This window comes from Lactuca serriola, chromosome 8, assembly GCF_051521515.1.
Source record: "Lactuca serriola cultivar US96UC23 chromosome 8, Lser_US96UC23_V15, whole genome shotgun sequence".
Taxonomy (NCBI): Eukaryota; Viridiplantae; Streptophyta; class Magnoliopsida; order Asterales; family Asteraceae; genus Lactuca; species Lactuca serriola.
The window spans coordinates 98,476,325-98,493,411 of NC_136415.1; the positions used below are offsets into that span (position 1 = coordinate 98,476,325).

General features: G+C 31.3%; 1 protein-coding gene across 1 annotated transcript; it reads left to right on the forward strand.

Annotated features, from left to right (window-relative positions):
- The first annotated feature begins 8,578 nt into the window (after nucleotides 1–8,578).
- LOC145067209 (RING-H2 finger protein ATL56-like) lies at nucleotides 8,579–9,019 on the forward strand. The gene has a single exon (XM_079014402.1). It carries the CDS (start codon nucleotides 8,579–8,581, stop codon nucleotides 9,017–9,019), a length of 441 nt encoding a protein of 146 aa, XP_078870528.1.
- Nucleotides 9,020–17,087: the final 8,068 nt, after the last annotated feature.

The following is a 17,087-nucleotide window of genomic DNA, read 5'->3' on the forward strand; positions in this document are numbered from 1 at the left end:
AAGATCCTCATTCCGACTCCCCCGAGTCCTACGGGCGATCCACAACCTGAATTCTCAACCATAACTAACGATTACCGACACACGCACTAGCTGATGGGGACTTTCTCAAACTCCCACCCTAAAATCCTCAATCCATCAAACGCTGAACTACTTCTTTTCCTTCTCGGAGGTTACGTACTCATTCTGGGTCTGCGTGCTCCTCTCTAGGCACACCCGGAGGATTCTCCCCCACTTCGATCTTGCTTACCCCTTGCTGCTCAATACTCAAAAGAGATACCGATCTTTGCTACCATCCCATAACCCATCTACTGAGGAACCCAAGCCCGCCATAGCTAGGGATTTAGCCAATCCATCACAATCGTTGTACCACTCCGAACTTAGCGAGACGTACCAAATCTCTCCCAAGCATGCTACAGTCACTGCATCCTTCGAAACCTTCTTCAATAGAGCACATCCCTTGACTACCATACAAATATCCAAGGTATGCAGATGACATATAACTCGATCACAATCAACCAATCAAAATAAAATACTTTTATCGATAATGATGCAGAACCATAACAATAAAATCATGCACAAATAAAAGAACTGAAAATGGGAAATTGCATACCTGCAACATCCGGCGTTGCTCGCGTCTCCAAGTTCGTTATCTAAAAAGCCCTGCTCCCTACCACAGGTGCCTCTACCCGGCCCTGACGGCCATCCGTGATCCTCAAAGTTGCAGGGGCGGGTGCCATCACCCGTCCTGCTGAAAACAAACAGGGGCATTGAGCCTTCTTGTGGCCCCGCTGGTTGCAATGAAAACATAACAGGTCTGATCCCTGTGAGGTGGTAACAGTACAATCCCTTCTGAAATGACCAGTCCGACCGCACTTGAAACAACCAGACTCACCACCGCTACCACTCCTACACGCGCCCCCGTGCGCCCTGCCACACTTCCCGCACCGACTGCGGTCCTGATAATCCTTCGATCTCGAATCCGATCCCTTGGGCCTTTTGCCCGAACCCGCAGTTACCTAAACCTCATCCGGCTTCCTCTTCCGGATTTGCTCCAAATCAATTTCCCTTTCTCTAGCCCGAAAAATCATATCTTCCAGCGTCTTACAGCTGGATCTGCTCACGAACTCCCTGATGTCATCCCTCAACAGTTAAGACCATAGACCTTACTCAAATGTCCGCATACGTCTTGAAGTAAGAATTCATTTTTCCATTATTTTATCATTACCATAAAATAAAAAAAAGAAATCATCATATGTTTAAATTGTTTAATTCGTCTCATAATAACATGTTGTGTGCCAATTATGTATTTTGACATTTTCAATGAGTCACGCGCAATATCTAAATCGATCAAACATAACTATTTTTATATTTATTTGTTAGAGTTTCTTTATATTTAATATTGTGGGGGTTTATGTGGTTCCTTTCGAATAAACATAAATAAATTGCTATTTTTTGAAATAAACAATTCTCTTTTGCAATACAACCATGAAATAACAATGTATTTTGATAGTACATTGTCAATGTTGGATTATACTTGCGTAGACCCGTTTTCACGCATGGTTAGCTATATATAGTTGTTTTCGATGTCACGAGTAAAAAAGGTTTGAAGGTACTTTGTGACGAGCAATAACGTTCAACTAATAAAATAAAAAATATTGTCTACGAAGAGGTCCTTCAACAACTATATATATATATATATATATATATATATATATATATATATATATATATATATACCAACTTCAATATATTTTCTACATATTTCAATAATACCAATAACCTTGATTTTTTTTATAATTATTTTGCAATATCTATATACAATTATATTTTCTTTATACGTTCCCCGCGTTTAACGCGGATCATAATCTAGTTATACGTAATAGTGTAGTTTTGGTAATTTAAAAGCCAATATGTAAATAATTTAATTCCTCGCAACTCCACTTGAACGAAAACAAATAGTATATAAAAGAAAAAGAATATTGATAAAAACTAATATATATATATATATATATATATATATATATATATATATATATATATATATATATATATATATATATATATATATATATATATATATAAACGCATTCTTAAAAAAATTATAAATTATGATGTAAAAAATATTTTTTTTTGCCTGTTATTACAAAATTAGTATGTTATCTAAAAACAGCCATGTATCTATTTATCTACATTGACCCTTAACACATTTATATAATTTTATATATTTTAAATGTTTAAAACTATTTTTCTCAAATATTCTATATAAATAAAAACTATAATTTGCAACTTATATATACCATTTCCAAAAACATACCTTTAATATAAATTAGTTGTGAAACCTATGTATTACCTGGATTAACTTTAAAAAAAATCAAATATAAAGGTCTAAATATTTGACAACTTTGATTTTATAAAAAAATAAGAAAAATAATAAATTATTATACTGGAAATGTTTTTTATCTTTTAAATTTAAACACATAATTTAAATAAATATACAAAAAAACTAATGGGCTTTAATTTTGAGAATTTTTAAATTAAATGGAAAGTTTATTAATGACATTAATATCAATTTATTACTATACTAGGTGTGAGACCCATGTATTACATGGGTTTTTTTAAAAAAATATTAAATATTAAATTTTAACAATTTGAAAATTTTGAATTTATAAGAAAAATAAGAAATTTTTTGAATTATTAAAATTAATGAGGCTTTAATGTATTGAATAAATTACATATATAAACCCTTTCTAATAAATACCTTACATATATATATATATATATATATATATATATATATATATATATATATATATATTACCTTATATATTAAATGTGGAATTTTAGTTTAATAAAATAAAAAATACAATAAAATGACAAGTGGAAAATAGAAAATTAAAAATTTTTAGAAAATGTCATGTGTCTAAATGAAAGAGAAGAGGACATGTGGCAAAAAACATTCATTTATTATAATAGATTTATTGCAATTGTTATATTAAAATATTTTGTAGAATTTAAAAAAATAGAAAAACTTATAAAATAACATGTAAAAAAAATTAATCAAAATAAACACAAAATAACATTTGGAAAATTAAATGAGATTGTGACAAGTAGCAAAAAAAATCACCATTTATTAGAATAGATTTATTGCAATTGTTACATTAAAATATTTTGTAGAATTTAAAAAAATAAAAAAACTTATAAAATGACATGTAAAAAAAATTAATCAAAATAAACACGAAATAACATTTGACAAATTAAATGAGATTGTGACAAGTAGCAAAAAAAAATCATCATTTATTAGAATAGATATGTACCTAACAACAATTGTTCATAAACTTACATTTACATTTAGTATCAACTATGTCATTTTCATAAAATTTGCAAGAATTTTATAATATATTGTAAGATGGTTATTTATTTATTTATTATTTGTTTTTTTATTTTTTTAGAGACTTGTTTTCTAATATTTAGAGTGAAGAAATTTGGTTCTTATCATTTTGTGAAAATTTATGGATTCAATCAAAAGAGTTTTCAACTTGTATAACCGGTTTAACACAAGATTTTTTTTCCCATAGATTTAGTGTCTAACAAACTTGAAAGGGCTTATTTTGTCCATTTAATTTTTTTTTTCATTTTATATTTATTTTAACAATTTAAAATAAAAGAGGGGCCCACTACCCCTACACACCCATGTACCCTCTCTTATATTTTTCTTCTTTGTATATATGTCATTCACTCATTATTTATTTGGTCTCTCAACCTCTTTGTTTCTCTCTCTCCCTTTCTCTGTTTGTATTATGAGATTATGGTTCTTAAATAAGGTCGATGCCTACACCATCAATATAAAATCTACGATGCCTCAGTTCCAACCTATTACCAGTGCCTACATCTTCCAAGGCCGCAACAATCCTCGTAACATATGCTTGTAAAACTTCCCATTGAGAAGTGGTTTAAATTGACTAATAATTTCTCTAACAACCATGCCGCCAATTCTCCATTCTCATTTATCATTGTTTTGTATTTGACAATGAACTAAATCAATTTTATGAATCTAGGTTTAATACGTCTATGAACATGTTTCATGAATCTGAATACAAGTTTGATGCACGACGACAAATTTGGGTTTTACGAATTCATGTTTTATGAATTCGTGTTTCTGGAATATGTGTTTTACGGATGCGGGTTTTCAAGAATGAATTTTTACTTTTAAATTTGGTTTCATGTGTTTGATAAATCCGGGTTAACAAGAAAGTGATAAACAATGGAAGATGAAATGGAGCCATGGCAGAGAAGATGAACCAGACAGTGATTCCTAATGGGCTTTTCATGTTCAGGGAAGATATATATATATATATATATATATATATATATATATATATATATATATATATATATATATATATATATATAGAGAGAGAGAGAGAGAGAGAGAGAGAGAGAGAGAGAAATAATGTGGGGGTAGGGTGTGGTCCTTTTAATAACAACAAACTAATGTGATGTATGTTTTTATGAGGTAAAATGGTCGTAGAACCTAAAACCTATTGCCTTAACATATATTTTTAAATCCATACATAATCGAAACCAAAATATATTGCTTGTTAGTTTTTTTAGAACGACGACGTTAACATTAAAAAGCTAGAAAAAGCTAGAAAAGTACATAAAAGGAGTTTAAAAAGGACATTTCACCCGATCTAACCAATTAACACAAAACTTATGATTTCTAACTTTAATCCAAAAAAGCACTTGATAGGTTTACGATTGCAAAAAAGGTGCCTATTACGAAAGGACCATATTAACCAAAACATGCTCAAACAAGATGCATCCAAACATCTCTTAACATTATCAACAAGACGGACTTGGCAATCCAAGCAACCTAATCTGATATAAAATTAAAGACTGGAATATTCAAATCCCTCCAAGTCGTAGGTTCCATAAATCCACGTCCATGCTACACGTAAATAAAATATGATTGACTGTCTCCACATCAAGGTCACAAACATGACATCTGACAGAGCCTATATCAATGCCCATCCTATCCGGATTCACTCTAGTAAGGTTATATGTATTATATATGAAAATAAACCAAGCATGTGTACAATAAAACCATTCATTTAACTAGAACTATTTAAGTCAATCCATACACACAGGTAGAGAAAGAATCACATCAATTATAGTGAATGTTTTTTGTTAAATGAATACTACAACAAACAGATGAACCATTTGATGAGGGCTACACTCATTATTGATGAAGAATAGGTAGGGAAATGATGCATGTATTTATAAGAAGGGTTTGGCTAAAAAGACACTCTATTTTACCATTTAGACAACCCTAATTAATGTTTGAAATATTTTTATTGGTTGAAATTGCATTGTTTTCCGAAAAAGCTGATTACAAGTAGTTGATTATAGGTTGACTTTTTATAAAAATGATTATAAGGTGTCTAAGGGTGTCTTATTAGCAGCACCTTATAAGAACTAATGTAGTGTCATTGCAATCATTACATAAGATCCAAACTGCAATGAAAAAAATTAACATCAGAGTAATGATAAATGAACTCATGAGTACTAGCATTCATTGGTTCCATTTTAAAGCCTCACCCTATAAATGAAATCATTAGTACTAGCATTCATTTGTTCCGTTTGAAGGCATCACTCCAGACGCCACAAGAATCATACAAGCCACACAAACCAATATAATTACTAGCATTTGTTGGTTTTATTTCAAACAAACCAATATAATTACTAGCATTCATTGGTTCTATTTCAAAGAGATGATTATATGCTATTTCACAAACCTTAATATTTGCATAAATTAGAATCAGTTGCAACATACCATTTTCAAGCATATAGAGCCATATTAGATTTAAAATTACATCCCATTTACAAGCATTTACACAAACTATAACCAGTTTCATAAACAAATTTCCACAACCCCATCGGGGAAAATCATTTGATTCAATAAGACTCAAAAATTTCATTAGATTTCAAGAACAAATGCACAAATATTGAATAATTTAAAAAAAAGATTGAGGAAGTTTACATATGGTAGTTCGTTGAAGGATAGGAGATTTAGTTGATGACGACATAGAGGAGATGGTGGTCGTTTGCTGGAGTGGTTCGATGAAGATGTGAAGAGGTGGTGAATGGTGATGAAGCAAATCAACAATGGAGGGGGGAAAGGAGAGAGCATCATTTTTTCTTTTAGGGCTTAGGATAACGTGATGATGTCATGGTTAGCGACAACTCAACTGTTGCCTTGGTCACCGACGACGTCTATTACATTGGACGTTGGAGATGCAAGAGAGGGTTAGGGAATTTTTAGAGGAAGATAGGAGATGAATCGGTGGAGAAGAGAAGTGAAAGATATGCATATATTTTTTTGGCCGAAGAGGCATGCAGATGTTAAAAGACTTGTGCCCATTATACTAAAAAAAAGCGACATGCATACATATTTAGGTAATCGTTCTTCTAAAAGACAGTTTTTTAGTAACAATATATGCATGATGTCTGCACGACACAGACAAAAGTGGCCAAGTATATCATTTGGAAAGAAACAAACAACACCTAAAAAAATAAAAAAAATGAATTGTTTAAAGAATAAAAAGATCAATTTTTTTAAGGATCAAATCTATATATATATATATATATATATATATATATATATATATATATATATATATATATATATATATATATATATATATATATTGACTTGTACTAGTAATAAAAATTGAAATTATTTTAGATTGAATTCACAATTATTTATAAACCCTATGAACAAATTTACACTTTACACTAATATTTATTTGAGTAAATTACACGATTCGTCCCTCGTCCAAGTGTAAAATTACGCATTTAGTCCTTATTTTCAAAATTAACTCGGACCGTCCCTGTAATATTTTTTTCTCACTCGAACCGTCCTTGATGGACATAAAATGACTATGTTACCCTTTTCATTTCTTTTTTGATTTATCTTTTAGTTTGTTTATTATTGACAATTTAAAAGAAAAACAAAAATAGGGTCCACCACCGGCACACCCTTAACCTCTGCCTCCACCCACAACCTTCGTCTTGATCAGTTCATCTTCATTCTTATATTATCGGGGCTATGGAGAGAGAGAGAGAGAGAGAGAGAGAGAGAGAAAGAGAGAGAGAGAGGATTGTCGTCGCCACCACCACCATCGTTGGAGATACCGAGATAGAGAAGCCCAACACTTCACTCTACGTGTACAACACCATCGCCGGGGGTTACTGGATCATCTTTGATTTGTAAGTTCGCTAAACACCATCCCTGACATCACCATTGTCTTCTCCGTTCGATTATCACCACCTGTGGGCCGTGATCTCGTGCAATTTAGGGTTTGCAGATCTACATTCGTGAAATAATTCACCTTGCTTCTCAGTTCGTAGATCTGCACACTATGGATTTGCACATTGTGGATTAAATTGCACTTCTGGGTGGTGGTTCCAGAGAATTAAATCACACCCACTGCTGCCTTCCATCTTTCTTGAAATAAATTACACCCTCAGATCTAAGGTCACCTAGGGTTAAAGAAGAAGAAGAAGACAAAGGGGGTGAGGCGAGGTCTGGTCGGAGAAGGATTTGGTCTTCGAGATACCAGCCACAACCATCAACTCTCCTTTCTGAAAAGATATATGGGATTTGTTAACAGGAATTTAGGGGAGAAGATTTATTTTTCAAATCTCTTTCAGATGTAGGATTAGATTTAGGTTTGATTTTCAGGTTTAATTTCCAATTTCTGTTTTTATTTTGGTGGTGAATGGTGGTGTTTGACAAAGGTGATTGGTGGCCAGAGATGGCTGATGGCCAGAGGTGGTTGGTTGCCGGAGATGACCAGTGGTCGGAGGTGGTCGATGGTTGGGGGTTGGAACTTGGAACTAATTTTAGAAGAAATTATTTTCTAAGAGTTATACTAAATAAAATTTGATAAATTCAAAACAATTGAAAAATAAATGAAAAAGAAAAAGAAAAGGGCAAGATAGTCATTTTATGTCTGCGAAGGACGTAACATGCAACTTGTAACGGTATGAAGTACGGTCCGAGTTAATTTTAAAAAATACGGAGTAAATGCGTAATTTTATAATTGAACGAGGGTTATTTTGATTATCCCCTCTTTTATTAATTATTGCATTCATTAGTAATAATAATTTTATTGCAAGGCACCGAGAGGCAAAAAATTTCGTTTTACGGAGCATTATTCCCCTTCACAAATTACACCCATAAAAACCAACACGAATATGCCCCCGGAATTCAAGCCCTCCTCAATAATTCCCCACCTCCGCCCCCTACTCCGCCGCTCTCTCTCCTCAAACCATCACCACTTTCTCTCTCTAAATATACAAACAACCCACCCTTATCCTTTTCTTTTCCTCTAAAAAACTCCACCCCTATATCGATCTCCGCCTCCTGTAATCCACAATTGACATGCCAAACCCCAATCGCCACCACAATCTTGAAACCCACCACCGCCATGACCATGCCAACAGCAACACCCCATCGCCATCGCCACCCAAACCCAGCCCTAAACTCCTTTCCATATTCCTTAAAGTCATTGTCATGTTCCTTATTCTATCTCTATTCCTCCTCTTCCTTGGTCTTGCCGCCATCCTCCTCCTCCTCGCCGGTTCATTTCTCCACCGCCGCCGTCAACGCCTCCGCCTCCGCTCACCTCCACCTCGCACTTCCTCCTCCTTCTCTCTCCACGACATACAGAACCACATCCCACCCTTCCAATACCCTGCCGCGGACAAATCCACAGCCGCGGCCTCCGACGATTGTTCGATTTGCTTGGAATATTTCAACGAAGGAGAGATCTGCCGTGTACTTCCGGTGTGTGACCATGTCTTCCATGCGAGATGCGTCGATAAATGGTTAACGAAAGTACCCAATTGCCCAATTTGCAGGACCCGGGTCCGATTAGACGACGTTGGGCCCTCCGATTCCATGATCAGTGACGAAGAAACTAAATTTTTATGGGCAATCGGCGTAGCTAGGTAGAAATGTTGGCAGTAGTTCGAATTGGTAAGGTCAAATCAAATCGTTGTGCACTTGTTTTTTGGGGTTTCCTCCATTTTAACTCTGTGCTGTTAGATCTCAAGGATTCAAGTTTCTTGGTGCATCTCAATGAAATTAAATCTAGTTGCTTTAATAATTGTGTTGTATTTTTCATGTAATTAGGTGTGATATAATCTGTTACAGATTCAATAGATAGATAGTTTTTGATATATTCAATGAATGTAGTTTAATTTGAGATTTACATTCTTCAAATCAATTGCAAAATGGGTTTCACCTGAGGAACATCGGAGTTCATAAATTTGACTTGTTAATTCATCTGTTCTCATTTATGAGCAAATTGGCAATGACCAAATTTGCGATAATGATGAGATTCAAAGTATAATAATAGCTTTTGGTTTTCTCATAGGGAACTGATATCGAAAACATATAGATTGACTAATATTATAAAGGAAAGCAATCTACTTATAGCTAGAAAAGATAACAAACGAAGTTAAATACCGGAGGAAGTAATCTTCCACTTTATTTGAAAGGCTATTCGTTGATTTCTCTAACCGATGCAACATATGTAATGATCATAATCATCTTTGAAAACATCTTTGTATTCATATCATGGACTAATAGCCAAGCAACCAATTGCGGTTCTTCCGAGTAGTGACGAATCTATTCCGAGTAGTGACGAATCTAGAATAAAATAGCATGTGGTTCTTAGTTAAGTGAAAGCGAAAAAACCAAAGAGTCAACGCTATATGTGACAAATCGGGTCGGGTCAAATTGATAGAAGAGCTAAAAACTAGGAAAACCGATCTACTTAACCCTACAACTTGATTTTCACAAAAAAAAACAACTTTGATCGACCGAGCCTCTTTTCTTTGTAAAGAATTCATTTGCAACAACCATTTTGTCCAACCAAAAGTACGAGAGTAGTTATGTTTTTTTTTTTTTTTTTTTTTTTTTTTTTTTTTTTTTCTAATAACCATTCATAATTTATTTTTGTAACATCAAATAACTTCAATTCTCTTTTTATTTCCGGTGTGTGATAAGTTTTGAAAGTATTAACCATTTGCTTTGAAATTTAAGTATAAGTCCTCTGTTATTATTATTTTTTCTCTTATCTTGTCAAATAGTATTAAGTAGGTCCTATTTTTTTTTCAAGGCAGTTCTTATTTTTTTTTCAATAAAAATACTATATAAAATTAAAAAATTAGGTGGTTCCTAGGACCCATCTTGGTAATAAGTGGCTACGCCCCTGCTTCCGAGATGCTGGTGTCTTCACTCTTGAAAAACAAAAATCATCCACCATCACCACCACCCATGCACCATGACTCTGTTAATTAAAGATTCCAATCAATGAGGGTATCAAACTCGTTGAAAGAATCTGTTGCAAGCCATGGACACCGTCAACTTATTGCTACCGATGGTGTCAGCTGAAGAAGAATGGAATGACGTGAAGCGCCGATTTAATAGCAACCCTTAAGGTAGGGGTGAGCATTTGAACCGGTGGACCGGACCGGACCATTTTTTTGGACCCCCGGGGCGGTTCTCGATTCTAGGAATCCATCAAAACCGGTATGGTTTTTCTTGGGTTTAGAACCGGTTGGACCCGATTTAAAAAAAAAAATTATAATTTGTGAAAATTTTTAAAAAACCATAACTCATTCGTTTTAAGTCGGATTGATACGCGTTTTTTTTCCCAACGTTTAATATACAGTTTGTTGATTAATTTAGACTATACTTTTGTTGATTTTGGTATTATATTCAATGAGTTACAATCTTTCAAAGTTGAACCATTAAAGCTGAAAACAGCTTTTCAGCAACATTTTTAAAAAATTGTAATCTGTGAAATTTTTTAAAAAACCATAACTCATTTGTTATAAGTCGTATTGATATGCAGTTTTTTTCCAACGTTTAATTTACAGTTTGTAGATGAATTTAAAATATAATTTTGTTGACTTTGGTATTATATTCAATGACTTACAGTCTTTCAAAGTTAAGCTATCAAAGCTGAAAAATTTCAGCTTTTCAGCAAGATTTTTAAAATTTTGTGATCTGTGAAATTTTTTAAACAATCATAACTCATTCATTTGAAGTCGGATTGACCTGCAGTTTTTTCTAATATTTAGTTTACAATTTGTAGATGAATTTAGACTATAATTTTGTTGATTTTAGGTATTATACTTAGTGAGTTACAATCCTTTAAAGTTAAGCTATCAAAGTTGAAATATTTTAGCTTTTTAACTATTATTTTAGAATATAATTCTGAATTTATGTATCTTTGAAAAATAAATCATATGAAAGGGATCTTGATGAACTTAATTTATATGTTAGTTGCTTTTATCTAGAAAATTAATTTTGCAAGTTATAATAATATAACATCAAGGTAGATTAGTTATGCATTAAACAGAACGTAATCATTTTTACAAGTTGTATCGTATCAAACCCAATATAATATTCGTTTTAACGAGTTCTATCAAACCTAAAAACTTATTTTAACGACTTGTATTCTATGCAATTAAAGTTGTACCGGTCTAAACGGGTCCAAGAACCGGAAAACCCGGACCTGGACCCGAACACGGACACGGATACGACTCATCCTATCTGGTCTACGGTCAACAATATTCCCCATGACCAGTCCAGTCCGGTTCGGCCAAAATGCTCACCCCTAGGTTATACATTCACATAATAATTGAATTTATATATGAACCTAACTCTTTTTTCTCTCTCTCTCTCTCTCTCTCTCTATATATATATATATATATATATATATATATATATATATATATATATATATATATATTTCATGCGAGACGACCTAATTTTGTGAGACCGTGAGACACAATTCTAGCCACTCATTTAGTAGATAAAACAAAAACATTTTTAAAATGCAATATAATTGAAAATTTTCGAAATTTTTTTTCCAATATTATTTTCGGAATATATATTTTCCAAAAAAAAAATACAAAAAAAATATAAAAAAATACATTGTTTTACATATTTTAGTAGAATATTTAGAATATTCTACATATCTAGCAAATCTAGTAAAATATTCTAAACATTCTAAAAATCAAATTAGAAATGTACAGTGTAATATTCTATTAGAATATTTCACGTATTTTTCAAAAAAAAAAAAAGAACGGTAATTTTTTAAAATTTTTTTTAGTTAAATAAAGTTTCGAAAATAATCATTAAAAATGAATTTTTGGATTTTTCATTTTATTTTTCATTTTAAAATTATTTTTAGATTTGGTCTCACGGTCTCACAAAATTAGCATGGTCTCAAATAAACCTGAGCATATATATATATATATATATATATATATATTCAATAGAGAACCATTAGTAATCAAAGAACCAATGAACCAATTCAAAACGTCGAAATTTAAAGCGATCACCGACAAAAGGAAGTGTTGTAGACTTTTACAATGGCGCACATGCACCAGATTATAACAATACTCACTATTTTTTAGTTTAATCTTTTTAGGCCATGTTTTTTATAAAAAAAATAAACCGAATATACCATTATGATTTTTCGTCTTCTTTCTATAGAGATCCATATTGATATATAAAAATGTTTTTTTTTTCAAAAAAATCCTACTTCATTTTCTTTGTTTGTTGAAAAGTTAAGGTCTATTTTTTTATAGAAAAAATTAATAAATATATCAAAATTCATACTTTTCGTTTTTTATATTTCAACATGTAAAAAATAACTAATGAGCTTTAATTTGATTATTTTGAAATAAAAAGATAAGTCCATTCATGAAATTGATATTTATTTATTACTACATTTATTGTAATTATTACATTAAAATATTATGTGAAATTTATTAAAATAGAAAAAACCATAAAATGATATGTGGAAAAGAAATTAATTCAAAATAAACATAAGATGACATTTGACAAATTGAATGAGAGTGTGACATGTGGCAAAAAAAACTTTCATTTATTAGAGCATTAGGTGTGAAACCATTGTATTACATGAATTCATATAAAAAAAGAGAAATTAAATATTCTCCTACTTTTGTTCCTACAAATCATCCTACCAAATTAAATGATGACATGTGTCATTTTAGTATACTAAAATATCACCAAAGGACTTCTAGCCCGGCTGTACCGGGTGTTGTCCTCCCGCCTAGAGGTTGAGGGTTCAAGTCTCATTGCAGACATAGGTGGTATTCAGAGTAGTTTAGGGGTAGTGTAGATTTGTTGTTCTAAAAAAAACTAAAATATCATTAAATGAGCATTAAATGTGACACATGTCATCATTTAATTGGGTAGGAAGATTTATAGGAATAAAAAGTAGGAGAATATTTAACTTCTCGTAAAAAAAATCAAATTTTAACAATTTGAAAAGTTTAAAATTATAATAAAAATAAGAAAAAATTTTAATTATTAAAATTAATGAGACTTTAATACATTGAATATATTACATATATAAACCATTTCTAATAAATACCTTACATATATATTAAATTACACATTAAATGTGGAACTTGAATTTAATAAAATGAAAAAGTACAATAAAGTGACAAATAAAAAATAGAATATTCAAAAATTGTAAAATGAAAAAATTGTCATGTGTCAATATAAAGGAAAAGAAGACATGTAGAAAAAAAATGATTTATTAGGAGTATATATATATATATATATATATATATATATATATATATATATATATATATATATATATATATATGTATGTATGTGTGTTTGTGTGTTTGTGTGTGTTATAGGGAAAACAAAAAAACCTTAAAAATCATAAAAATGCATAAAAAATACTTTGATATCACAAATTTTTTTTTTGAGTTTATATTCTTAAAAGTCGCAACATTTTTTATATATTCGTTGAAAAAAATTAAAAAAATCAATTTTTTATTTTTTGTTTTTTTTTTTCAAAAAAAAGTATTCAGCGAAATTATATAAAATGTTGCGATTTTTAAGAATATAAAGTCAAAAACAAAAAAGATTTGTGATCTCTAAGTATTTTTTTTTATATATTTTTATGAATTTTAGGGTTTTTTTTTTTTGTTTTCCATAGAACTTAAACCCATATATATATATATATATATATATATATATATATATATATATATATATATATATATATATATATATATATATATATATATATATATACGTAGAGAGAGAGAGAGAGAGAGAGAGAGAGAGAGAGGAAAAGTGCTGAAAGTGCAAAGAAAAAAACCCATCAATTCTAATAGGGCGATAATGAGACATATGCAAGGGAACATATGAAACGCCAACCTTGATATGCAATGGAGCATATGGAATGCCAACCATCGATGTCAACAGTAATTATAATTATAGATTTTAGTATTCTAGTTTTCTTTTAACACTAACTACATCAATTATAATGTTTTGTTTAAATAGAAATAAATGATGGGTAAAGAGCCCTTCTGGTTAGACGTGTTCATGTAAACATATATTGATGTTGAATCGAAGGAGCTGTATTACTAGGAAGAGCATTCCAATTTTCAGTTTTACTCAAACATGTAACTTATATTTATCATATCTATACAAATTGCACATAACATATTCATGATATTGATGTGGGGAACCATATACAATTGTAGTGATAAGGAGGGACCCACAAGGATCGTATGTATGGGATAGGAGCCACTGATTCTCGGTTTTTATTTACGGGGTCTCATTCTTTAGTGGCTGCCAACTTACATTTTGCACAACAGTAGGATGTATAATTCTTTTATGGATTAAATTGGTAACAATTTCTTACAATAGAGTAAATTACATTACTATAATGGGAAAAGGAAAACTGAAAGTATGTTGTTATTTTGAGTACATTACTATAAATGACAAAAAGTATAATATGTTATTATTAAATATTGAATTGATAACATGTTCTTATAATATATGGTAGAGTATATTTTTATAATGGATAAAAAACTCAAAGTATGTTGTTATTATGAATACACTGCTATAATGGTCAAAAAAATATAGTATGTTGTTATTAGATTAAATTAAAGCATGTTTTTATAATAAAGTGGAGTACATTGCTACAATGGTTTACATGTTAAGTAGATTTACTAATTATATATGTTTGTCTTGCCTTTTTGTAGTACAAACACTACTAGAAAAACAGTCTTTTACGATGCGCAATGCGTGTCGTAAAACGCTCAGACGACGCGCAAATGCACGTTAAGGAAGGCCCTGTCATAACGAGAGATGACACGCTTTTGTGCGTCCTCTATAGACGACATGCATTAACGATGCACATTTATGACACGCAATGCGTATCATTAAAAGCCCTGTCAAGAAAGGCCATGCCATAAATGAAGATGAAACACATTTTTGCGTATCGTAAATTTAAATGTTTAAAAAATATATTTATATATTTATTAATTTTTAAATTAAATTTGCATTTATTGTCTCATAATATAAATAAAATACCATATACAAAAAATACAATCCATTTCATAAAATTTAATGTCATACAATTCTATTTTTTACAATATATAAATTTGCATTCATCTAATCTACTCTGTGTTTCATACTAACAATTGAAATGAAGAATGCAACACTGACATTTGCAGCATCTTATCTCTTTCAGCTTGAGCTTTCTTTTCCTCTTCTAACTCCAGAGTTATTCACTTACATCAACCCTGAAAACACAACACAAAATCACTTGTCACTTTCATTCTACTTTTAAAATTAATTCTTATTAGGGAAAAAAGACAGAAATACCCCTCTTCATACCAGCAAAAGCAAGCAAACAGTTTAAGAACGAAAGCCTAACGAATCTTCTGACTTTCTTGCTTCGGTCAGTCCTTTTTCAGAATCTGCTATTATTTCTGCTTCAAAATCAAAAATCAAAATCAAAATAGTATGCATAAGAATAACATCATATAAAGCTAAAGATAATATCCATTATGTTCACATCATAGGGGAATCAGTCAGCAACTAAGGGTGTTTGGATGTGAATCTTTATGGGTTTTGTTGACATATGATTAATTTTATGAAATAAGGGCAGAGAAGTAATTTTACTCCACATTTTGAGTTTTGAGAAGTATGAGAGTACTTGTTGTTTCTCACATTTAACGACCCTTGATGAGAAAATACATGCTGCAAGGCATGAACATCATGTGGTTCATTAGTCAAACGAATTCTACCAAGCATTTGAACCCATTTTCCTTTATTAAAAGGTATTTCAAATTCACGATTCTCAAGGGGTTTGATCACCTTTAATAGATTCCTGGCTCTGTCCTACTGTTGGTGCATGTAAATGCTCCACAAATAATGAGTGTTTATTAGGTTGTATTTTCCCTTTATTGTATTTTAGGTGTAAATACTCTCCCTCCTATATAAAGGGAGAGTTGGTCATTTATTCAAAAAAGCTAGCTCACTTTTTCTTAGATTAGAGATTACTTTTTTCACAATTTAATCTAGAGAGAGAAAGTGGTGGGTTCTCCCACCCAGGGAGAGTTTCTCTCCCACCATCTTCTTCCTGAATATCAATATTATTCTCTCTTTCTTCTTAGTCTTTTTATGAACTCATAATATGTTCTTCGTGTTCATACTTCCAAAAACACGATTAATCTCGAGATATCTTACTTCCGCACTCACCGTTCGTATAAAAATGGGTTCCCACACCTACTTCATACCTAAAAAAAAGTAGTAGTATAGTTTGGCTTATCAGGACAAAAGGACCACTTTCCAACTACTCTCTTGTTCCCATTGAAACTTCAACAATTTCCTTTACAAATATTATCAGAGAGGAATGCGCACAATGCTTACCTGAGCTTGCACACATGACCACAAGTGTTGATTTTTTACCCTTGAAACAAGAAAAGTTCCATGATTTAGAAACAAAGCAACAAAACAACAAGAAAATAGACATTTAGCCAGAAACAGAAATGAAATAATTACTAGTAATCATTTGGAGGGATAGTGACTCACACCAAACTTTACTTAAATTCTGAGATCTTATCATCCTGTTGATAACTAACAGACCAACATCATCCGGGTTTCAAGTTCTGTTATTTAGACATTCAGACACTTACTGATCTAGGACATAATGATT

What these genes read in the sequence shown, in the direction of transcription:
- LOC145067209 (XM_079014402.1), top strand. Translation starts at nt 8,579, where the DNA reads ATGTTCCTTATTCTATCTCTATTCCTCCTCTTCCTTGGTCTTGCCGCC.